The sequence below is a fragment of the Vidua macroura genome, chromosome 14 (assembly GCF_024509145.1).
Source record: "Vidua macroura isolate BioBank_ID:100142 chromosome 14, ASM2450914v1, whole genome shotgun sequence".
Classification (NCBI taxonomy): domain Eukaryota; kingdom Metazoa; phylum Chordata; class Aves; order Passeriformes; family Viduidae; genus Vidua; species Vidua macroura.
In genome coordinates, this window is record NC_071584.1 from 8,215,086 (window position 1) to 8,241,098 (window position 26,013).

At 39.1% G+C, this 26,013-nt stretch overlaps 1 protein-coding gene across 5 annotated transcripts in view; it reads left to right on the forward strand.

The window, feature by feature from the left end:
• AFF2 (ALF transcription elongation factor 2) overlaps window positions 1–26,013 on the forward strand; it is a 359,389-nt gene that overhangs the window by 262,460 nt on the left and 70,916 nt on the right. For all 5 annotated transcript variants that reach the window (XM_053989974.1, XM_053989970.1, XM_053989973.1 and 2 more), the window contains exons 8-9: window positions 638–689; window positions 16,107–16,144. In XM_053989974.1, coding sequence (XP_053845949.1) covers window positions 638–689; window positions 16,107–16,144 — 90 coding nt within the window. The remainder of the gene's footprint in view (window positions 1–637; window positions 690–16,106; window positions 16,145–26,013) is intronic.

The following is a 26,013-nucleotide window of genomic DNA, read 5'->3' on the forward strand; positions in this document are numbered from 1 at the left end:
CTTAACCAAGGGCAGGGTGCAGGCCTGTGAGATTTCTCTGTTTTAAAATATAAATAAATGAAAAAAAAAATAGGGGTATGAACTGGCAGGTTCTCAGCTTGGAAAATGTTTGGTCTGCCTTTGGACACTAAAAACTGTTAGATCCCATCAAACCTCAAACAAGCACCTCCTCTTCTTGCTATTATCCACTTTGCATTCTCTATTTGATAAGGTAGGGATTGGTACCAGAAAGGAAATCGATGGTGCCCCAGACTAAGAATGAAACATAGATGACTTTTTCTCAGTTTTTAGCAGTCTCAGAGCTGAATTTATCTTCTGATTTAGAAACACATGTAGGTGTATATGGACTAATCCCTGTGAGACAATGTGGAAATAAAAGGACATGAAAAGCAGCTGACTGACAAACTTTATGATGGAGAAGTCTGAAAGTCATTTATTCTTCCCTAGAATCACAAAGAAGCACTAATACATGCATACATGGACTATTCATCACTTTGTTTACCTCAGGTCTGGTTTTGCTGTTGTTGAATTGAAAGAGTTTTTTCCTTTGACTTTGCTGAGGTGTAGATTTGGCCCATTGTATAGGAAGTTAATTCATTAAATGTAATTCTGTATTGTTCCTCTTTTTTTTTTTCAGAATGCTTGAGGATGATCTAAAACTCAGCAGTGATGAAGATGATAATGAACAGGTAAATACGTCTAATATAAGTGCATAGATCATTTCAGCTGACAAAGTTATTTCATTGGTTGGATCTGTTTGTGTGTTGATTTACTATATTTGCATGAAAATCATTCTGGTGTGCTGCAGAATCCATTAGCTTAAACCTTGTTTGCTTCCTTCTTATTAGAGGAAACACTCTCAAACAGGAATGTATTTCAGTTTTGCTGGTTAACTTCGTGAAGTGGATTAAACTAAACCAAAATATGACTTATTAACCTTTGAATTAGAGACCACACAGAGCATCACCCAGGAACAGCCAATGTGTTCTGAATCTCTGTTCTCCATTGTTCCAAGCTAACTGTGGAACAGCCTGCCCTTGCTTTGCACACATTTTCTGAATTGATGAGCTTTTTCCAAGTATGTGTAAGAGGACCACATATGAGCACCAACAAAACTACAGAGTTTGTTTGCACTTTGCAGTCCATTTATACAAGCCCACGCAAGAAAATTTGGTCTGTAAGTTTTTGTCCCAGTCAGAGAGTAAAGGGTTGGGAGTCCACCGTAATCCAGTGACTCCCATTTGTGAAAGGGAAAGCCCTCAGCATGTAGCTCTAAATCAATACTGAAAGTTTCTCCATGTACTTGGGATATTAATGAAGAATCATTTTCAGAAAACTGGCTCATGTCATTCTCTATCCTTCCCAATTAATATTTATGAATAATGCTGGGAAAGAAAGCTGGTGAAATTCATATTCTCAACATTCTTATCAGAAAAAAAATGGAATTTTGTGTTAAATTCATCCTTCACTTTATATATGCAATAGTCTCAAATGTTTAAATGTCTGCAATAGAGAGAAAGGTAATGCTGTAATTCAGCATAAGATCATCTGTTCAGTCTGGGAAATGTTAATTATAGGCCAATTGTTCTTTCTTATTTATTTTTAAACCACCTAAATGTTCTCCTTCAGCCTACCTCATCCATCCTTTAGGGCCATGCCAGAAAAGATTTACCTTCTGGTGACAGTTGACCCCTTAGTCATACATGTCAGTATTTTTTAGCACTGGCAAGATTCACAATGTCTTCTGAAGCCAAAGGGTCAAAATCCTGTACTTGTGTAATGCAGTGTTGTGCAAACATGTTGACTAATGACACCATCAAGTTTGGAAATTTGCCCAAATGGTCCTGTAAAATGACATTGTGATCCTGAGATGCCTAAAATATAGAAATGGAAATATATTGTCAGGTAGCAGTTACTGTTGTTTTCCCACAGTAATAGTTTTCTAGTGACTTATGTAGAATTTACAGAGTTCTGAATTCACACAGTTTATACTGCTAGGAGGAAATCCCTTATCACTGGTGAATGGAGAAGCAAAGGCCTTGGCCAGTGTTTGCTGACATCAAATGACTTGAGCAGATGTCATCTCTGGTGTTAATCCCAAGCAGGGAAGAACACAGTGCACAGAGAGGTTCTGACAGCTCTGGAGCCCTCAGTGCTGTCAGTGTGGGATGTGCCTCTCACCAAGGCAGCATCCTGTGGGTGAGCAGTGTCCCTGCTGCCAGGCCAGGGGCTGCAGCCCGGGCCCTTCTGTGCTGGGGATGTGTCTGAGCTGCAGGAAGCCTCAGACTGCTCCAAAGCTCCACGTGTCTTTCCAAACACGGTCACAGCATAGGCTGCAGACAAACAAGAGAGCACCACAGGGACCATTCATGTAGTTTCTCAAACTTTTGTACTACTTACAAAATTTTTTTGGGTTTTTTTCATACAATCATTTCAGTTAGAAAGTATCTTCTAAGATCATCAAGTCTAACTCTTAACTGAGCAATACCAAGCCCACCACTGACTGCCCAATTTGGTGTCATCTATTAACTGACCTGCATCCTTAGGGGTTCCAGGTAAAGTAACTGGACACAACTGCACACTGAGAACATTTCTTAAATGCCCTGAACTTTCCTGTGTACCCCACATATATATGTATGGTCTTCTATTTGCTTTACAAATAGAGTATAGACAAAATTATACAGCTCACAGCTTTTTAGGTTTCCTGAATTAATAAGTGTCTGCCTTTATATTTTTGTCAGGCTAAGGCCTTGCAATGCTGAGCAGAAGGACTCTGCTGCGTCTCTCATTCATTGCACTTCAGCAGCCTCTGCCACATCTCTTTAAGAAGAGGGGATTGGAAATTGGAAGAAAGGTTGATCTGGCCCACTGGTCAGACACATAAACAACAAAAAAGTAACTTCAAGGGCTTTTTCAACATAAATATTTTGCAGTCAAATGACTGTTGTTATTCAGGTGTACACATGTGCTCATTCTGGCAGGGAGAGAAAAGATTAAAAGTCTTAGCTCAAAACCGTTCTAGAAGTTTATGCAGCATTTCTATAAGGAAATGGAACAATTTTCTTTACAGTCTTTATGATTTTTTCTGCTATAAGCCTGCAGCCAGTGTGAAGCATGAGCTGGTATTTACTCACTTTTATTCAAAAAACCCCAACACAGTATGTAAAAATCAAGTTTGTTTCCTTTATTTCTACTCTAATTTTAAGGAAATCAAAATTCTTTGGAACCGTTGTCAGCAGGGAGCCCTAGGATTTCTCCTTTGAGAATTCCTATGGTCCCTTCAATTTTTACAGGACAGTAGTGACACTGATCCATAACTGTACTTGGAAAGCAACTTTTAGTGAAAGTCTGTAGAATGTGGGGAGAGTTTGATCTATCAGCCCGTGTTCTGAGACTAGCAGTAGTTCATTTGTCAAAGTAGAAAATTGTTAGAAACATGGCTGCAAGAAACAAAGCTCTTCTGTTTTGCTCCCTCACTCCTATGAACGAGCACCCTTATTTATGAACTGTATTGCATTTACTCAGGGATCTGTGGGCCTTGTACTGTTTCAGGTGTTACAGATCTCCTTCCTTTTCTCCCCACTGCTGAGGAGGAGCACAACCACACAATAGCTCCACTCAGTCATGTAACTGAGAAGTTGAGCTTCATTTCTGGATAGGATAGGAACTACCAGGTTGAAGTCAATGGAAGGTATTTATTCTACAGGTAGTATCAGCAAGGTTATTACTGATCATGCTGCCCAGTTTTGGCATTCCCTTTTCAAAAAGAATTTTGAGTAACTGGAAATTGCTCCTAAATTCTCCTGATTTGGAGAACCCTTCTTAATGTAAGTGTTATGTTTATTTTGGTTAAGGCACATATGATGATGGCCTAGCAACATATCACCAAGAAAATGATGAATCAATTTCACCCCAGAGGGCTTAAGAGGCTTCAGCAACTGAGAGCTGACACTGCAAATTCAACTCCTAGTGCCAAACCACTGCGAATTGCATGGAAACTTTGTAGGTTCTTTTCCTTTTAGCCTTCTGGCAGCTGTGGGCTTGATGCAGAAATTGTTGAGTGAATTTCTTTGGGCTGCAACCTGCAGGAGGCCCAGTGGGATGTTTGTTGCAGGTGCCTTCAGATTTCAGATCTGTAAAGCTTTGGACCATGTAGGTCATTGCAGTAGAACATGAGGCAGTTACAATGACTCCACCCCAGCTGCAAACTCCTGTCACCACCTTCTGGTGCAGCAGTGAGGGGCTGCATTACCCACCTGCATCTGCACATGTAAACACAACCACAGTGCCTCCAGTGCAGACATGGAGCTGGCCATGTGACACATGCTTTGTCCCTTAGACAAAATGCTGATTCTCACATCTCATTGTGGGTGATTTGGGATTAAAGACACACAGAAAACGATGGGTTAGATCTGGAATCAATTTTCATTTACAGCTGAGAAGCAGTTATTGATGCTGCGCTCACAGTTCAATAAAAGATCTAAAGATATAGACCTTGTGTTTCTCTCTCAATATAAGCAGCATAATCAGTGTCAAATGTTTTTACAAAGAAAATTGTATTGACAGTTTTATTAAAATTGCTGTCTTTAAAGTTTTAAGTTATCCACAATTTGACCTACTTGAATAGTTTTTTAATATGTACCCTGACCAACCCAATAGATTTTTATGTCACATATTTGTAATATCAGATACACATCTGTTTAATGTATTTTTTGAGAGGTACTGTTACAGGTGAGCATTGCCTGGATTGTGAACTCTCTTGGTGTTGTCAGTTGGCACATGCATCAGTATTGCATTCAGTATGGCACAGGATGTTCAGACTGGCTACAAGAGGTACAATCAAGGCAGATGACAGACATGGTATTAGTAAAACCAGGAGATGACAAGGCACTTCAGAGATGCTAATGTTAACACTCTTCTCCAAGGAAGGATACAGGTTTTTAGATGGCTTTATTACTCTGTTAAAAAAGTACATCAGAAATTAGGAAGAATAGTGAAGATTTTTAATTAGTAGCTCAGTTCAGCTGAAAGAGCTTAAATAAAATGCAGGTTAGTATTTTTGTTCTCTAAAGCACCTCTGTATAATTCAAATAAGCTTTGAGCTCAAAGGCATCCAAATGAGTTGTGTTTGGATACAGTATTTTAAGTAGCTGTGGTGGACCCAATTTTCTTTAACCAGTTCCTCTTTGTTCTTCTGCCTAAGGAATAGTCCTGTTAACCTTTTAAATGTGTACTTAATTTAAAGCACATTGCTAGTGTTCTGTGTGTTTTTGAACCAAAGAAACATTGATACTAGTTACAGACCTGCTCCATTTTCAGTATTTCATGTATGTAGTGGTTTTGGCAGAACAAATCAATAAGATATTTTTCTTTTATACTTGATTTTTTTTCTTCTCCCCTTAGTGATTGCCACTTTTCTGAAAACCCTAGAAACACAAGACATGTATGTCATCCATGGCCCTGCTCTATTGTTTGTATTTTATATAAACATAATTCTTTTTTGGTAGGTAATTATTAGATAATTAAATTCAAAATGTTTGACTTTTTACCAGAATCTTAAAAGGTAATCAGCCATAGGCTGAGCTTTGAATTTTTATAATACATGCTGAGCTTTCAATGCTTTTATTCAAGTTAAAATTTTTAGATTTTATGAAGTTCTAAGGCATAATTTGCCTTCATCATATCATGTAAACATTTTTAAAGTGCAACAGTGATCACTTTCCTTGTAACAATAGATATCCTTACCTGTTGTATTTTTTCCCATTTTTTAGCTGGATCCTGAACAAGCTGTTTACTTCCCCAAGGTTTCTCTACATTTCCATTTACTTTGTTATCAGCAGAAAGGCTGAAGAACAGCTCTTCAGTAATGACATCAATACTGCACACACAGTGAGAGAGGTCGTCTTGTCAAAGCTATAGAAAAATCAGATGGATTAGGAAGAAACTAGGAGCAAAATAACTTTGATAGAGTCTTTTAATGTAAACAGTTTATCTGTCATTGGGTTCCATTGAAATCCCAGAGTGGTGCAGCGTCAGTTGTAGACACAGCAGTGTGTGTTTGATAAAGAACACACATTCCGGGGTTTAAGATTTGCAGTCATGCTTTATAATTGTAGGGAAATGTTTTCATTAAGCCATTAATGAAAACAGAAGCTATTAGGATAATACAGTCATTCTCCAACCTTGTCAGTCTCTAACCATGAAAAATCCTTTCATGGATATATGTCCCTTCTTGCTACCTCAGTCCATTTTAATTGTTATTCAAATTATTTTATTGTGCACAACAGTGGTTGAAACAACAAGATATCAGCTGTGTGAGTTAATACTCCAGCTTGTATTAGGCAAATCTTTGGTACTAAGAGATTTGATGACTGATGTATCTAAGGTTATAATTCACATGGTAATGATGTAGGTTCATATCATTTGTTTATTATCAGCAGAAGCTTTCAGTAGCCACCCTGAGATCTGGGCTGAGCTTTCTGCAAAAACATAGCACACCACTAAAACACACAGTTTTGTCAAAAGCTTTTAACTTGTTCAGATTCACAGAATCACATGTAATTTTTTTGCACACATGTTGTTATTGTGGAGGTCATCCATCAGTGAGGAAGGGGATTAACACAACCCTCAGGAAAAATAGTTGCTGTAGAGTGCACAGGAGCACAGATCAAGAAGAAGGACTTTGCCCCTGGATCTTGGAGCTGTGCTCTTGCCTGGGCTCTGGGGCAGCATCTGCCCAGACCAACACAGATGGAGGAACCCCATCCTTCCCACTTCACCTTTTCCAAGTGTTTCCATGGCTTGACACTGGCAGCTCAGTGTCAATAACCCACCACCACAGTAAAGAAAAAAATAGAGGAAAAGAAATGCTGGCAGGCAGACAGCCCTAGCAAAGTGGGAATGACCTGCCTTAGCTGAAATGTTTTACATGTACATCTTCAAGAAGTCTTCTCCTCTCTTCCCCACAAGTAAGCAGGCACTCCATAATCCCCCAGCACTCTAACAGGGGCTGCTCTTGGGTTCACTTCTGCCACCAGCCTGAGGCTACCAAGCTCTGTCAGCCCCACTGTAAGACATACTTCATGTGTGAGAGAAGCTTTAGAACCCCTGATGCCTCTGTCACTACTTAAAAAGAGGTCATTCCTCAGTAGAGCCATAAGAGCCTGATGTTGGAGATCTGCCAGCCTTTTTGGGGTGGGAGAGAAGAGGGAGATGAGGCTTTCAGTCCACAGGACAGGCCATGTACTCTGTGTGTGTGTGTGCATGGTTGCACACACAATTCTTTTAAAGGAGTCTTTATTATAAGCATGAGGAAAATACATTTTGCCAGAGCCTCTTGCTATGTATGCTACTTATGCAAAAGCCCTGTAGTGTTTTCGCAACAAAGCAGAGGCAGCAGCAGGTGAGAGAATTGATCAACCCCAGCATTGTTGCTGCTAAGAGAAAAGCCAGCTTTGGCCATACTGTCCTGTAAAATAAATCTGAAGTCTGTGATACCTGCAGGCCATCTCAGTGCTCAACACTCACTAATCTGACCACATAGGACACATTTATCTCCCTTTTCTCCTCAAAAGGAGAGTGGGATTTTTATCATTAATGTCTCGTGAAGCATTTTGGTGAAGAAAGTGTCTGGTTTTCTTACACTGGCCATCTGCAGCACTGCTCTTCTGTAAAAGCCTAAGCAACTGTCTATGAACTTCAAAATCTGAATTTCTGGGAGTTTTTTACACTGATAGAGGATGGTGCTAGTGCTGGGTTTGAGACAGGGAGCAAAAGGCTGAAGGAGGGACTCATAGGTGACCAGAAAAACAATAAAGTAGGTGCTGGAAAGGGCATGATAAATCCAGTACTTAGCCTCTGTCAGCCAGAATAAGGAGAGAAGTGAAAGTTGATCTCCCCTGGAGGTATTCCAGAAAGAGAACAGTAATGAAAGCTAAACACCTTAGTTTTTCTTAGGATGAATTCATCTGCCACTGAAAGGTTTGCTGGGGTTGTAGGTGCTCTGTCCTGTGCTGGCAGGACAAATCTTCCCAGAAGAGATCTCCCTGCACACAGGGACAGGTCAGGACCACAGTGTGACAGTGCAGTTGATTTGAGCAGGGTGTTCTCATGGAGAGTGTGCCTGCTTTTCAAAATTCCCAATTTCATGGCAATACTATTAAGTCTAATTTTTGGAACTGTGCAATTTAGCAATGTACTAAACCAGACCAAGGTCAGCAAAGAGTTATTTCACATGTGTTTACCTCTGTTGTCTGCTTGTAATGCATTTAACATTCAGTATAGATGAAATGTTCAGTATAAATTAAAATCCTCAAAGTCTTTATTTCCTGCACAGGAAATAAATGGGCAGCATGAACAGCAGCAACATCAGTTCACTGCCACTGCTGGTACTCTGTGACTCTGCCCTTTTGCTTCTCAAGTCTAGGGAACTATTAATTTACTTAAAGTAGGGGAAGACTAAGGATAGGCTGGATTCCAAAGAAATTAGATAAAGGCCTTTATCACAAAGGGAAACCTAAGGGCATAAACTGCAAATGAGCAGGGGTACAAGGGGCCATGTCTTGAGGTGTCTGCCTGTCCATTGTGGCAGAGCAAGTGAACATTGCGAAAGTAACAATCAGGCACTGCACTCTAAAACTACAGAGAGAGACAGAGAGACCTTAATAAAAAGACCACAAAATATCAGCACTCTTCATGTAAGTTCCAGGGATACAAAATATGGTTCTCCTGCTAGAACTGGGAAACTGAACAATACTCAGATTGTGGTGACTGTCTGCAGCTGGACAGTAAGGTCACAGGATATTCTTTGAAACAAGCCTTTTGCTGCTTATTCCTTGAAGGAAGTTTGGGAAAAACTTTTTGTTTCTCTTATAAATGATTCTTGACCTTTTTTATATTTCTTCTGCCTTTTCAATTTTTTAATCATGTGATTAACATGATGAAGTACAGCTATGGAGCAAGCCCAGTAAGGAATGGATTCTTTTATTATTTGTTAGCCTTCTGGAGGGTTGAACCAAACACACATTTTAGAAAAATCATCAGTAAATAAGACAATGGCAAATACTGAGTTTTAGTTACCAATAGATATTTTATATTTTCCTAATAGGATTATCATCCACTAAGCTTTGGTCATTTGTGATCAATTTGTAACAAATTAATTTCCAGGAAATGGTGTTTCAAACCACAATTTCAGTGTGGATCTTTTTTTCTTAAAAATGGACCATTCAGTACAGTTTTCCAAATTTCTGTCACCAGGGATGTATAGTTGTTTTCCAAATAAAACAATTCTTACAAAAAATCAGGTCTAGCTCTAGAAAGAGTTCCATTCTCTGCCATAGTTGGTATTGTAAGAACACTTATATTTGCTATGTTTTATGAGACATTGATTAGCATTGTTAAATTAACTTGACAATCACAGAATTCCAGGGTTGGGAGGGATCTCAGGAGGTCACCTAGTCCAACTCCCCTGACAAAGCAGAGTCACCTGGGGTAGGTTACAATGATTCTTAGGACTGCAAAAGCAGAATCAGAATTTTTAATGTCATGTTACAATTTCTCCTTTGTTGGATTGAGGACTCAAAATTAGGTACATATAGTGGCTTCTCATCAAGAGCATTTTTATGGGAAAGGAAGACACTGTTTCAAGCCTCTTTGGTCAAGGTACATTAGTATTGAAGTCCTAAAATAAGCAAACATGTTATGTGAGTTATCTTTGCAGTAGGGCCGCTCGCTGACAGATAGCTGTAACAGTTTCTATTGCAAAGTTCACCAAAGACGCTGAGTAAACTAAACCCTGTGTGGTGAGAGCAACAATCTTCACAGTACCCACACTGGCTAATTTAAAACCTACTCAGATATTGTCTACACAAGCAGCCGAGCACTCCTCAGAGTATGGTGTGCACTCAGAGTGTGTGTAGCTCTTTTTTCTGTTTAAAAAAAAAAGTATAGAATAGTTCTTCAGGAATTGGAAGTGGCCACATTTGTTATTGCACACTTTCTTAGTTTGATTTACACCATTACACTGATGGAAAAAAGGGTTTTGGAAAAAACTGCTGAGAGAAGCCCAAATTTATCTGTGTTGTTGTTCAATTAAAACTAGTTCATGTTCATCAGGGATGAAGGTGACTCCTAAACCACAGACAGACTGGTTTGCATTTGGTCACTTAAACTTTTTTGTTTTGTTTTGTTTTACCCAACCTCCACTGCAACAATTGAAATGAAATTTTCAGTATTTCAAGCACTCCTGAGCATCTCTCTGTGAAGCCATGAAGGTTACTGCATTGCTCAAAGCAGTGATGGGAGCTCTCTGTGGTTCATACACAGCAAGGACTCAGTGAACCATTCTGATTTGCTGATACCACATGCTTGGTGACTTGATATTAAAAAAAAATGGTTTTTGGCTAATCCATTCCACACATTTGAATCCTGAGGGAAATATACTCATTTTTAAAACTATGACATGAGGAGGACAGTATCTTTTCCATTGTTTTTGGTCCTAGATACAGTAACATTGGCCTTTTTGTCCTCGAGGTGAGAATGACTGGGAACATCACACACAGAATCTCAAATGCAAGGTTGCCAACTTCTTGTCAAAGGCAATCAGCAAGAAAGAAATACAACCTCCTCTGTTGACATTAGGGGACAGGTAGAGGAGAGTGTAACCTGTCGCCCTGGTTATCAAGAGTTTTCTAAAGCCATCTGAGTTTACATTCTTGTAGAGAACTTTCCCACACAACTTTCTGTAAACAACCTATTGTTTTGCATTCTTTCATAGAGGCGGAGAAATTTGATGTACAGGTAGTTTGTCCAGTGTCGTTGGAGAGGTGGCACGTTCACCCTGCAATCCACTGGCACCTTTTGAGAACTATAAAAGATTGGAGTCAGAAAAAATAAATTAGTCTCTTCATCATGACCAAAGCTGTGGTGCGTCGTTTTTCCTTGTGTCATCTGGTGACAGTAACCAATGAAGTAAAGAATAAAAAAAAAAATGAGGAACACAGCACACATATTTATACATACACACACTGATCCTTCAGGCCTTGGGTTTTGGCTTTCTGCTTCCCAGCACAATTCTGGATGGTTTGTTTGCTGCACACCATATTCTCCTCCTCCAGAGGAAGTCCAACTGTGTTTAGCACCAACTGTATCATCAGAGAATCAGAGCACTGCACAGTTGATCAGTTGTTGTTCTCATCTGGTTACTTAGGATCATAGAGGAGGCATTATGTATAAATAATGATATAATTTCCAAAATAAATTATAGCCTAGGAGAAGATACAAACTATATATGTAAAACTTAACTAATGTGGAAAGTATCTTTGTTTTTACTGTACTGTTGAATTGAGTCTCTGAGGAGTCTCTTTTATACCTACAGCACAGAAGAGTGTGGTGGATTGTAAACTTACTTGTATAGTCACTTGGCTGTTCACCCAAGCAGGCAGAGCTGGTTAGAAACTGGGAAATAAACCTGAGTTAGAGTTGCAGCAGCTCCTGGATAAAGGGGGAAAGTTTGAGCATGAAGGCCTGCCCTCTTCTGCCAACACATTCAATGGCATGAAGTGTCATCTGTCTCACTCTACGAGATACTTTGAGACTCAGCAATTGCCTTCTTAGCTGGCTCACTAGTGCTTCTGAATCAAGAGGGTGAGGGGGCATTCTTGGAAAAAAATTTTTGTCTAATCTCACTTCCTCAAAATCAAATAGTTTTCAATGAAAATTCTGGATTTTCAGTTATGCAATGGAAAATACATCTTTTCTTTGGATAGCAGACCCTTTGGCTGTAACTTCACCAAAAATATAATTTGCATTTTGCAGATACCAACTATTTTACTTGGTTATTTTTGAGTCATCCTCTTGTCAGTTCATTCATCTTCCCTTTGTGATGTAAGAAAGTTGTACTGACTGGAATACTTTTCCTGGTTCATGCAATCTGAAAGCCAGTCAGATAGTGATGATAGTGATGAATAAAAGCATCATTTTCACATTTTGCAGTCCTTGTTCACAATCTAGAAGTAGTTTGTGCTTATTCCTGTGTTTAATCTTTTGTGTAATAATTAAATACCTTCTAACAAAGTAAGTTGATGGGTAAATCCACACTACAGAATAAACAGCACAGTGCAGGTGCCTCTTCAGCTAATGGTAAAAGAAACAACTAGCATCAGGTGTAGAGGTAGGAGTCATTCACAGCTGCAAGAATCAGGGTAAAACATCCCTGAGCAAAAATTCTCTGACAGGTGAGCCTCTGTGTCTTACTGCTTTTCACACATTCCTCATCTTCTTCCTTCTTATTCAACACTGGAGTCAGCTGTTGAAATAAGGTCTTAGGGAGCAGAAGCACAATTATTCAGAGGCCATAATTGTTAAAAAAAAAAGTCAGAAGAAAATTACAAATTAAAGTAGAATGATTGTCTGGTTCACTGTGACTTCCATTTTCTAATCATCCTAAATTATTTTAATGCATGTTTTCAGGCTCAAAATTAGTAAAGGTCCCATGATGTAATTCTCCTAACACCCATTGAAATACTACATTATACCAGTCCAATTTCATTTCAATCCTTGGCAGCAGCATCTGTCACTCAGGGCACACATATGGGGGTCTAGGGACCTCCCACCTGTTCTGTTTCTAGATAGTACTTTTCATACATGAAGTTTAGGAGTCATTGTGAAGTTAAAACCAGTTTCTTACTTGTAAAGGCCCAGGAATATAAGATTTAAAAAATAACTCTTAAAACATGTTTGTCTTTGAACTATCTTAAATTAATAATCAAAAGCTTGCATCAAGTCTAAAACAAATCAAACTCAGTCGTGAAGATAAGAAACAGGAATTATTAACTGAGTAGCAAGGCTGATGGAGGCTCAATGAGATCATTTTGTTCAAAGATTAAAGGCGATGAACACTAAAATAGTTGAGGAGGATGGCTATGAACACATCTGACTAGAGCTGCTAAATTCAGTAATGATCAAAAGTTAATTATCAAAGCTGAGAGAACTACTCAACACAGACAATTTGAGTCAATAGCTAAGCAGTCGAGAAAAGAAGTAATTTGGAAGAAGTATTTTCCTATAATGAAGTTATATAAAAGACGTACATTTCAAAGAAACCTGCCTAAAACACGATTGCATTCTTCCTGATCAGAGAAAAATAATTAGCTCTAATTGACAGACCTGCTGCACACCAAATATTTTCAAACAATATGTTTCTGCATCAAAGCTTAATGTGTAGAGTTACTCAATGTCACTTTGATTTTGCCTTCCTTTATCTTCTGCCACTGGGCATGCTCATGATATCACAACAAATACACTTTGAAAAATGAATGAGCAACACCTACAAGACAAATAAAAACAGAAGGACAGATCCTGCATTTCTTTCTCAGATGGAATCCCTGACATACTGTGTGCTGTGTTTAACATCACCATGATCCCACTCAAAGTCAATCCCTTGTAATAGGAAAGGACCAGTTATCTGATGATCCAACATTAAACTGGGCTGGCATGTAGATTAACCCGAGCACTTGCAATGGTTTTTCAGTTTTGTATAAGCAAGCATGTGTGTGAAGGACACTGTTCCTTCAGCATGTGCCTTTTCTTAAGAGTTGGGAAAGTGTGATTTTCTGGTAACAAAGGAAAAAAAAAAAGGTAGAAATTCTCCATGTAAAAATCTAGGGAAAGACATGTGCTAAAATGTTCACAGTCCAAGAAAACAAAATATATCTATAGTTCTTTCTTCCTGAAACTGCTACCTTTCTTTCAGGGCAAATAGTTGTGATAGACATAGCTAAGTGGTCAAAAATCAAACATACAGTTTAGACTCTGCTCTTTAATATTCTGTGACTTTGACATTGCCAGTTCTCACTCTCTGAAATATCTTCATCTTCTTTAATCTTTCATGTAAACAGTTTAGCTCACACCATCATGCATGTGCTCTCCAGAATATATTCTGCTGTACTTTGTATTAAATCAACTGCATTATCATTATTTACTTGTGATCCTAGACACTCTCCTCTCTGCTGTTTCCTCTTCTTTATCTGTATTTTGATACATGTTTTTCTGTAGTGATTTTTTGAATAATTCAGGGAAAACCTTGATTTAGATGCAAGTTTCACATGCTTGAACTCAGAATTGTTAAGGTCCAGCTATTCTGACATTGTGGAAGAATGTTTTTGAGCTTTAAAAATATTATTTTTTTCCTGCAGGATGGGAAAAAAAATTTAGTGAAAAGTTTGGGAAACTGAAATGCCATTTTTGATGGTGTTTCAGTTTTAAATGAAGCATTTGTGTGTTGTTACGTGTAGTTTATTACTTAGTAAGTTTCTTAATGGCATGCTTCTGAGTCTGCATTTGCAGAGATCTATTGGAAAGAGACACAATCACATTATCTCACTGAGACAGGGACCCCATTTCATCATAAGCTTGTTTGAGAAGGCATAATTAGGCCTGGGTTTCTCTCAATTACTTGTGCAATCTGAAGTTGAGCATTTCCTGAGGTTTAAGTGTTTTATTTAGCACCCCTACTGTACAATTAATGTAATTGATTCCTATCATGCATTCGTTGATTTATTCTTTAGATGGAAAATATAATCCAAATGAAGCAAACACATTTTTCTTTGCAAGCTGGGAGCCAGCCCAGAGGATTGCCGTTGCACCATTCAAGCTCTCAGAAGCTCTCATTCTTTCTCCCAAATTTTAAACTTATTATTAGGGATTTTCATGGATTTAAATGCAGATATTACCTTTGCTATGATGGGAGGCAAAAGTGCCAAAACAGCAAGTATTTTGAAAAACTAGCCCCATCATAGAGTTCATGGGAAAATTCATTCTGGCAAAATTTGGAGCCCAGTTGTGCAAATCCCAGAGGTTTCAAAAGTTCATAATTTTTCATAAAGGATTTAATTTGTCAAGGGCTTATATGAGCATTTTTCTGAACCACTAATATTCACACTTTCTATGTAGGAACCATTTTATTTCCATCCCTAAGTATAGCAGAGGTTAAAGTTCCTCATCATAACCCTTCTCCTAAATGTCGGCAGGCTTTGTAAAAATACCTCTGGAGGTAATTAGGCACTAAAACTTTCCTTTCTATAATGGGTTTATGGATCAGTTGTCTTAATTCTGCCTTTCTTACTCTCTGTGCTTGTAATCTCACCAACCATCTGACCACTTTCCACATTTAAATCCATTACAGCCTTGTTCTGCAAACACCAGGAGGAATTCTCCGAAATTATACAACACTAGCTTTTTCTGCCAGTGGTATTTCCAGCCCTCTTCCTTTAAAATATTATTTACCTATTCCGAACAAAACAAGAGTGGGATGCAAGGTCGGTTCAGATTACATAATTATGCCAGAGAAGCATTAAAGGGAAAAGTCTCCCGTAACATCTCGAGCGGCTTAACCAGTGAGATAGACTGGCGCGGCGCTGCCGTCGGCGCCCCCAGCTGTGTTGCTTAGCAACATTTTAATTCAAGAAGAATCGAAGGAGATGAAATCCCCGTGGAGAGGGAAACAGAAATAAGAGGGCCGTTGACAGATGATCTGAGTTGTTTCTTCTAATATACTGTGAAGATCACTGGCTCTTTTCATGAATGATAAATGGACTGTACACAGATCAATGGGTTCAGCAATAAACTGGAACCAGGCTCCATGTCTGAGGTGGTGCAGGCCGAGGGGCCCAAAGATTTACTCATTTAGATGATTTGGAGTGTGTTTTCTCAAAGGTTTCACAAGAGGAAATTGATCTGAACATTTGGTCATCTCTTGCCCTTTTCTGTTGCTGGTGAATAAAAACAGTTTTGGAAATGGAATCCGTTCTTCCCTCTATTTCTTCCTGTTGTTGTTCTTGCTCCTGATAGGGACAGATAGCTTGTGACAAAGGGGCCAAACCTCAGAGTGAGAAATGAAGTAACAGCCCTGAATGAGCGGTTGCTAAAGACTGGTGGCCATTAAAAATAAACAAACTGGAGCAGGAGCATTTCAGACTCAGCACTATCTCTCTGAATGGTCCCACAGCCTGGGATATTGCTGGTGAAGAGCTCCCGTGAGCTGATGTTTGCTTGCTTTGGTGTGGCTCTTGCTTAATGATTTGTTTCCCCCACCCCTCTTGTGTTTACAGGCTGCCGAAAAGACAAAATTGAGAAACATTCCTGTAAAGTAAGTTATTTTTATATCCCTTTGAAAATGCAAGTTTAATGACATCGTTGTATACAATGACTAAAAAGACAGTAAGAGGGGTGATGAAGGAGATAATAGAATTCATCTTGCCCCTAATCATAGTAGTAAAAAGGTCAGTATCATTGAGGAAAGCTTTCGATTTCTTATGTGTCCCTAATGATTGCACTCCTCAAGTTTCATCCAGTTTCCATAAATTAATGTGTTGTCTATGAATAGCTGCCAAATAATCACAATCATACTCAATACATAGCGCTTCTAGCCTTGGGGAGGTTTGTACATGCTAAAAAGATTACGATTTTTAATTGCAATCCTCGAGAAGGTCTGATGAGGGAAATAACTAGGAATGTGCCAAATAATTTCTGGGCACATGGGAATCTTTTGCACCTATGTATCAAGGCTTTGCTATCCTGTTGATTAAGAGCTCTTTCCCCCTCTGTGCGTGTGCCTCTCTTACACCATACACACGTGCATGTTTCTGCTCTTTGCACAGGGCTTTGTGAAGGATGAGCAAGCTACCAGGGAGCAATTTCAAGGGCATTTTATGATAAGTTCTTAAATCTTCAGGCACTAGCAGCAACACTCAACTATATATCATTGAATTAAGAAAGTTGCTGTATAGATGTCCTGGCTCTTTGAGAAAAGGCATTTTCAGTTAAAGCTAACAGCATCAGTTATTCTGTTTAAATAATGAATGTTCCAGTCCTAATGGGCTCTTATGTACTAATAAAAACACTAATTTAAACTTCAGTAGGTTATCATAGCAGTTTAACTACATCCCAGTAACTGGATATTCCTGTTACAGACATGGTTCTTATTTTTTTAGTAGTTTGTTGATAATGCTGACTTTTAGACTGGAGTGGATTTGTGTTTGTAAGAACATGCACTGACAGGACTCCCCAGTCCTTGTGTTCTAGCACACATAGCAGAAGAGTACAGCTCTATTTGTCACTTGGATTCCATCATGTATCGTCATTTACACCTTATAAAGTGAACACAAAATGTGTATGAACACTCCTTGGAGTGATTAGGCGATATGTCAGATAACCATAAATCACTCTCTCTTTATGTTTCATTCAGTCTGATAAAAATTAGAAATAGGATCCAGCAAGGATAGCATGTGAAACTTGTAATAAGACAAGGGACCTTTCTTGCCTATAGGGCTAGTTCAAATTCAGTGCAAGCTGAATTAAAGTCATTGTTAGCTGGGGTTGTTTAATAGAGTGAAATGAGCTGTGTTTTCACCTCACATTATACAGGATCCAGGAGTTGCAAGGTAGTGAAATTCCTGTGGACCAGCTCCAAAACAATCATTTATCATTCATACACTTTTTTATATATTTTGAGTCAAATTCTCAAGAACGACTCAACTGAATTTTATCTTCCCATTTATAACAAAGGCATCAAGCACTGCAGTTATTAAACAGCATGTCAAATTAATCCACCAGAAAGATTTGGGATTTGGGGGGAATGGGTGATTTAGGTTAAGTTATATTTTATAGGACTTGATTAAGGGTAGCATTTTGAGATGGAAGAAGGCCAGATGGACAGTCTCACTCTTTCCCCTTACATGTGTGTATTTCACCCTGTAATGTTTCCCCCAACTGGCTGTTTAACTTCTCCTTGACTATGTTCATGGTGGCAGCTTCAATTAGTACCCTAGGGGATCCATTATACACATTAATTACACTATGCATAACAAAACAGCTGAAAATCTGCCTAGTTTTGTTCAGTGACATGTAACTATTTAAGGTACCTGTGTACAATTATGATTGTATGCTAAACTCTCCAGAAAAAAAAAAGAATATTGTCTTTAAGATAGCAGTAGTAGCCATGGACTGCATTTATATAAGTGTCAGAGCCACACTTAGTACAGCTCAGGCTTGGCTAGATTTTAGTTGCTGCTTTTGTAGCTCTTAAATGTCAAGGAGAATTTCACTTGAATTTTAATGTTCTTCAGCTATGCAAAATAAAGTTAGTAGCTTCCATTGTCATAAGGGCTGAAAGCTGTACAGATTCCTTCTACCATATGTGACTTATCACATACATTTTTAAAAACACATTTTATTATTAAGACATATGTGATAGTACACTTCTGCAAATGTGAATTGCTTTTGGCTAAAAGCCATGCACTAATAAGTAGAGTTGAATCTAACTGCATTTGACGTCTGCTATAATATATTTTTTTTACATATATAAATATATATATAAAATATTCGCAGTTGTCATTAGCATAAAAAATTTCCTTGTTTTTACCTTATGCTGACATACTTCTTGTGTTCTAAAACTAAAGCAAAAATCACTTCCTTTTAAAGACTGTAGGTTATGTAAAGTCCTTGGACAGAGCCAATTGTGCCACCATTTAGTGTATTAGTTTGGGAGCACAATGAAGATTTCTGTAGAAATGGTCTGTTTACTTTTCATCGCTCAGTTCATTAACGTTGCTGGTGTAATATTTGGCAGGAATTTTACTGTTCTTTTATGTTCTCTGGAATCCCTACAGTATTAAATAAGGCGGAAATACAAGGAAAGGGGGAAAAACAAGGAAGTTTTCTTTTTGCAGCTCAGTAAGGCAGCCAAGCAGCTGGTTTTTCAATGTCCAAGGGTATGTTAGTGCTCAGACTATCTTGTGGGAACTTCCTGATGGCCCGAGTAGGTGCAGTGGCACTTGGCTGCTTCAGAAAGAAGGCTTGGCTTTAATTCCATGGTGCTTGTAGTACTGGAAGGCACAAGGCATCCTCAGAACTCATCTTTATGTATTGGTAGCATTATCTTACATAATATTACTATAAATAAGCACTCAGAAAGTAGCTAAGAAATCTCTGTATCTGCAGAACTGATTTTTTTTTTCCAAAAGTGTAAGACCCTTTTCTGAGGGTGTATGACACCAAGGTGGGCCCCACAACTGCTGAATCCATTACATTTAACTGATTTATGCTCTCTTGGCCTTGTTATGTAAGGAGCACTTGCTTTCTCCCATTGGTTTTATCCATGTTTACACTGAGAGTCTGTAGTACAAAAGGGATTTCCTGGATGTAAAGTCCTACATGCTTATTTACTTGCTGGTCCTTATCAAGCTGCTCCTATCCCTGCATCTGAAAGAGGTAACATAACTTAAACAATTTCACTCTGTAGAGGGTTTCTGATTTCTAAAGATCTGTTACATGAGAGATGGTTTTGAATTAGGGCAGATCCAGAGGAATTAATCTTTTATATACCCTGTTATTTGATGCAAAATGGGGAAAACAGTGATAGCATTAAAACCCCACAATAGTTTTGTTGTAAAACCCAGATTTCTTTCTCAACTTGTGTAGATAGTGGGAGCTCACATCAGCATAAAACTTAGAGGAATCATGTTCATGTTGACTTGGATCACATCGTTTGTCCTGAGGTGGGCTGAGCTGCAGGATCCCCCCATATCCAGGGTAGTCCCCACTCTCAAGTACAAGTGCAGTTGGCTTGGCAGCCTCTACACTAACATGGACTGGAGGTCAACCACCCCGGTGCTTTATCTCTGCCAGCAGTAGAAGGTGGGGGGCAAAGAATAGCAATTAGGGAGACCTGCTCCGTGTGGAGTATCCTCCCACCTTCCTGCACACAGCGTTTTGCACTTCCAGAAACACACATCCTGTATTTAGGAGGCACCAATGAACTTACTTTCCAGGCAAAGTCTTTCATGAAGTCAGTTTATACCTCCTGTCACCACAATATTGTGTAACATTGAGCACGACAGTGCGGGGAAAAACAATCTTTTTGGTTGTTTTAAACCCTTTTCCTCATATTTTCACTGGAATCCACTCAAGTAGTTACTCTTTCAGAAAAGAGAAAATGATTAGTCACCATTCTTCATTCCTGATATTACATCCCTCTGTTGTATAGACCAAGGAGTCTTCCTACTCCAGATGCACTAATAATGTGGATTATTCCACCAGTGAACTATACAGACACAGGGCAAGTCTCTCTGCAATTGGAAAGCAAGACTCTATGTCTGCTGTGTTAGACAGAGACAGCGTTAGGAAAATAAACATGTTCTTTTCAGGTTTCCATACAAAGAGATGAGTTATACCTTTCTGACTATGGACTGGATATTATGTCACTCTAAACAAATGTCTCCGATTACAGTCGTTTGTGAAAATGGCCAGGTGGATTCCTTGGGAAAATGTGGGCAGGTGAAAGAATGATTTGGTAAAACTTGATGTCATCCAACACTATGAAATGCAGAGTTTTGTAAGAAAGAAATCAGAATTTTTGAATGGAAAATGAATGCTCTTAAGAGTGTAGTCATGTAGTCCATGAAATTCTGTAGAACTGTGAAAATATTGGAAGCGACTTCTTGCTTCAGGGAAGAAAACATTGCCTTCCTTGAGTGTCCTTTATACTCCCTTCTTTTATAGTCCCTTTTAAAATCTTCAGTAGAAAGTAATGGCATTTTCCCCAAACACCTGCATATGCTTAAATTTGCTGTAGTTTTAATGACTTCCAGATACATGTTTTGAGAGTATAGCTTGTGTTAAAATCCTGCTGCAAAATATATTTGTTTTCCATCAGCCACAAGTTTGTTAACCAGCAAGATTTCTGGTGTTTATTGTCTTTTCCTGCCATAAAATTCATCTTCTCCTCTGACTTGACTTGGTATGGTGTTCTGTCCCAACCATCATTGGAAATGCAATCCATTAACATTTGATATCTTGACATTTCAATTGACCTCTCATTTGCAAAGCGCAGTGGTATTTTTCGTGGCCTTTTCATCCTTGATTATACATGGGATAGGACTGCCTGTTTCTCCTGACTGCACTTTAAAAATATCTTTGTTTTACCAGCTGGAGTGGCACCTTGTTTTTGCCTCCCTGGCTGGACCTTATTCTGCATGGAAGGTCTGAGGTCTAAGCAAGTCATGCAGAGCCAAAGGATTTTCTTATTGACTCACTAAGCAGGAGGGCAAGCAGGTCAGGCTCTGAGGGTCAATTAATGTATGCAGCAATAGCAGTAACCATAAACAGGTCTCCTGCTCCCACTGGCAAAAATGCAGGCCAGTGGGCTGACTCTGAAAGCTGTTTTGTTTTCGGCCAGCCAGATCAGGCACTTTTACCCAATAGAAGTAGGGAAGAGGCAGCATGCTGTTGGTACACATGCAGCTCTTCCACTGCAGGATATCTCCTGGCCTCTGTTTAAAAAGGGATGAAAAAAGTGTGTCATGATGAGGTTGAAAAAGCCTCCCATTCGTGGATAGTTGTGTGGGAGGATGGCCACATATATGTATGTGAAAGAGGGTCAATTTAACTTCAATATAAGGAAAAAGTTGTTAACACGAGGGTGGTGAAATACTGGCACAGGTTGCCCAGAGAGGTGGTGGATCCCTCTTCTCTGGAAACATTCGAGGTCAGGTTGGACAGGGTTCTGAGCCACCTGATCTAGGTGAAGATGTCTTTGCTCAGTGCAGGGGGGTTGGGCCGACCTTTATTAGATCCTTTCCAGCCCAAACCATTGCATCCTTCTGTGTGTATATATATGTACATATATGGATACATAGGCACCTGTGGGCCATAGGTACCTATGGACATTTCTCTAATGTACAGGACATTTACTAAAAGACTTAAACCACTTTTAAAGAAACAAAAACCCCAAACCTGCTATAACTCATTCTCAGTAAAGCTCCCAAGCAATTTCCACATGCCTCCTGTTTATCTGTGATTCTAAACCTTCCTTCCTGACATTTCTTTTCAGACTATTTCTGGCAAACTACTAAATCAGACAGCACCAATTCAATTAGTTCTAAAAATCCATTATAACATAGTGCCTAAACTGCCTGCCCATATTCATTTCTCAAAGAAATCCATTCATATTTATGTTTTAATACTTTAAGTCTAGCATGCAAAAGCACTCAAATCCTCAGCAGAAATCCAGGAAAAAGCCTGCTTACAGGCAATTATAGACAATGCTCTTTAGACCCTGATCTTCCTAGTCTGTCCACTTAAGAATTCTCACAGGTGCAGTGTTTGGTCAATGGGATTGGTTTATTGCACCAGCAATAAAGCTGCTCCAAAATTTCACAGAATGCCCCAGGGTCTGCCAGCTGGGCCCCATGGTGCAGTCTGTGCAGACCCACCACACTCGCAGCGGCATCGGCACCTGCAGTGGAGCCAAGAGGCACAGGCTGCTGCTGATCTCCAGTGAGCTTTGTCTGGGGGCTGCATTTCCTCAGCACAATGTGAACTCTAGAAATGTTGCAAAGGATTACTTTACTCACACAAGTTAAAGGTTAGTGTTGGAAATGGATTACAGAACTCCTGCTTTTCAACTGTTTGCAAAGAAAAGCACATATTAAATCTTTTTTGATGATATTGCATTAATCCCTAAATACTGATTTTTATGTAAATTTTGACTCTTGCAAAGCTCTGACAATTCAGCTATCCCCATGTGGTTTTATCAGAGTTCAATTGCTCCTTTAGATCTTTTTTCCTTTTTCCAGTATCATTTGCTTTATTCCAAAGTCATCACAGCAGCTGGAAAATGTAGTACTTTAGACATAAAATAATAAGTCTATTTAATATTTTACCTTTATTTTCTGAATTTGTTCCTCTGATACATCTTGTTAGATAAATTTTTATCAGTCCAAAGGATAACCACAGTAGGGCTATTTTTATTTCTAGTGAAATGATGCATGATAACTACTGGCAGGGCCCAAAGCAGTAAATCAGTCCTGTTCCAACCACAGAATGTATTAAAAGTCTGTAGCCTGTGGTAATAAGTTATAATTTAGTTGACTAGCAGTTTGTTTGGACTTAAAACTGTACAAATGAGTCACATTGGTAGGCTCTGAAATATAAAACAGGTAGTGTTTATTAAGGTTTTCAGCTACCACCACAACAGGTACCTGGAGAGAGCACATGTTTTTCAAATGGGCACAATGCACTTTTATAGCGAAATGCTTCCGATTGGATTGTGTAATTTACAGGAGATGGTTCAATTACCACATGGGCCGTGAAGTGCGCAGTGTTTGCTTACAAGACAATGAGATGGACAGACCCTGAGAGCTTGTTCAGCTTATCTCTTACAAATGTGAGTGCACACCATCAGTATCAAGCACCACAGGCTGCATCCAGCCATGAGATGCCCCTCAGCTGCCAAGGTGCTGTGGCACCACTTCAGGCACCTGGAGAATCCTTATATTTGGGTCCTTGTATTTACAGAGACATGTATATGCCAGACGATCAAGGCTAATCACATATTTCTGTAAAGTTTGTCAGGAGTCTTGCAGCTGATGGGAAAAAAAGTATTTTCATTTTAACTAGGTCACTTTTGTTATTTTTCAAAACATTTTTGCACCTTCATTGTGATACAGCTTGTCAAGATTAAATTTAGGTCCATTTTTAAAAGTTGTGAAAAAATGAAAGTTAGAGCCAAACAAAACCTTATTTTTCCTGACTCTTTTTGATGGGAAAAAAGTTAGTTAATGTCAATATTTTTTTTCCAGTTTTAGCATGTATCTGCTGTTGATCAAAGAAGCATCCATTTGTTCCTCCTCACTCATCCTGTGCTTTTGATCATTTTAGATTTTATAGTTGTCTTCCTGGATATTATTTTTAATTTTAAATTACTTAGCATTTATTCAAACCATTATTCCAAGTGCTTGCTTTGGGTTCAACATCAAATAACAACTATTTTTTAACTACCTGTCATCTTTTTTATATTTATGCTTTAAAAATGTGTTTCCAGTATTGTAACCAATCAACAAATGCTAGGAAAACTGAAGGAAGGTCTTGATCCTGATATAACTGGGAGAACCTGTGCTGCTGGTTTCAGTACAGCTGGCTGAATCCAGCACAGGAACCAGCATTCAGATCTCATACCCCTGAATTTCACTGTTAGACCATTTTAGCGTTGCTGGAAGATAAATAACCAGAGCAAAACTGTTACTGTTAGAGTATGTATAAGACTATATGGTTTTGTAAGATTCAAGCATGTTCTAAACACTCTCCAGATTAAGATCCCTGCCTTGGAGAGCTTGGTAAGAGGCAGTGGATAAAGCTACAATGCAGTGGGATTTCACTGAAACTGTGTCCTTGTAATCTGTATTTTCCCAGCTGTATCTTTGAAATCTGTGGGCCTGTGCCTGCTGTCCTTTGGACTGTCAAGCTCCACAAATTTCACTGGCATTTCTCCTACTTCTTGTTGGTGTGCAAGGAGACAATGAAGTTTCCTTTTCTTTCTGGTTTGTGGCCTTGTAATTATATATCTAGTAGGGTTCCTCTGTTTATCATGATAAAGAAAATAGGACTGAGTAACGTGGTCCTCCTTGTTATCACCTTTTAAATGCCCCAAAAACATGCTGCTATACAGTAAAAGGTCCTTTACTTTGGCAGTAAGCAAAATAAAAGGAAAACAGGTGTCTTTCAAGCATTTTTTTAAATACAACTACAAAAAGTAATTATCTTGTTCTAAGTGAAAGAAGTAGAAAAAAATTCCAGTCATTTATGATCAATGAATACAAAAGAAAGGCAAAGCTAGATAATGTTTCAGGAAATAACACTGCTACAAGGTTAATTTTGCCTAGTACAACGTTTCCTAGTATTGAATTGCCTGATATACTCCCTCAGGGATTGCTCCTGCACTTGCAATAATCGAGGCTGATTTTATTGGAAAATCACCTCTGGATGAAAGACATACTCTAGAGAGAACTTTGCATGGGTACAAATAGGTTTTTGGTGCCAGTGCCATGTTGCCCAGGCCAGCACAGTTATAGTTCCCAATCTGTCTGTGCATTCAAGCAGCAAATTCATTAGCAACCCTTCTGGCAGGATAGAAAAATAGACATATTAGGGAAATTTCCTTTGAATTGTTTTCAGGATTTGTTGGATAACAGTTCGGTAATCAAATTGCGCCTCCTAACAAGAGTATTAAACATTTTTATCAATAGTGGCAGGAAAGCTGCAGATATTCCTTTAAGTGCAGAGCGCGTTGCTGTAACGCTATGTGACTAGCAGAGATCATGGATGAAAGAAGAGATTAGCATTGTTGGGGCAGGGGTGCTTGCGATGTCGGGGCTGATTTCTGTGATTTCTGTGCTGTGTTCTGCATTGAGTTGCGTTGAGCTCTCCCACCGCAGTGCAATGGGAGCATCAGCTCCTGCAGCAGCCCTGTCACCACGGAAGGGCCATGTCGTGACAGCGCCACGCTCTCTGACCACGGCACCCGAGTTCAGATCCGTGCAGCAGCTTCCAGGCCTCGTCAAGTGGAAAGTGAGCATATTGTAAACACGGCGCGTTTTGCCTCCAGCTGGGAGCAGGGACACGTGGGCCGCCGCGGACCAGGGCCTGCCGCTGACCTTGGAGCGACTTTGAGCGTGGGGAGGCTGCAGGAGAGCTGGGAAAAGGCTGATTCAGAGAGACAGATTAGTGAGGAAGAAAAATCAAGGAGATTGGCACAAGGACGGTGGAAAAAAAATCTTTCTAAAGAAAGAAGGGAATTTTTTTTGCACTCAAGGCCAACAGCGAGCCCTTATAATCAGGCTCATCTGGCCACACACCAACAGCAGCAAGAGAAAAAAAATACTGGATGCAGCTTGCACACTGAGGTCTGTGCAAAAACTAGTGTTCTGCTGGGAAAATACAGAGCATGTGCTAGAATTCATTAAAGAATAAATTACTTTAAGCTCAAGAAAACAACAGGGTTGAAAATTAGGATTGTAAAAAATAATCTGTATCCACTGTACCCTAATTCCTGTTGTTTTCATGATTGTTTCTCTGTGAAGAAGAGAGCCACTCTCAGTATCAATCACAGTAAGCTATTTAGACACAGAAATAAGTGGCATATGGCTTAGCACTTTTGAGTCTAGCAATCAAGTAGCAACC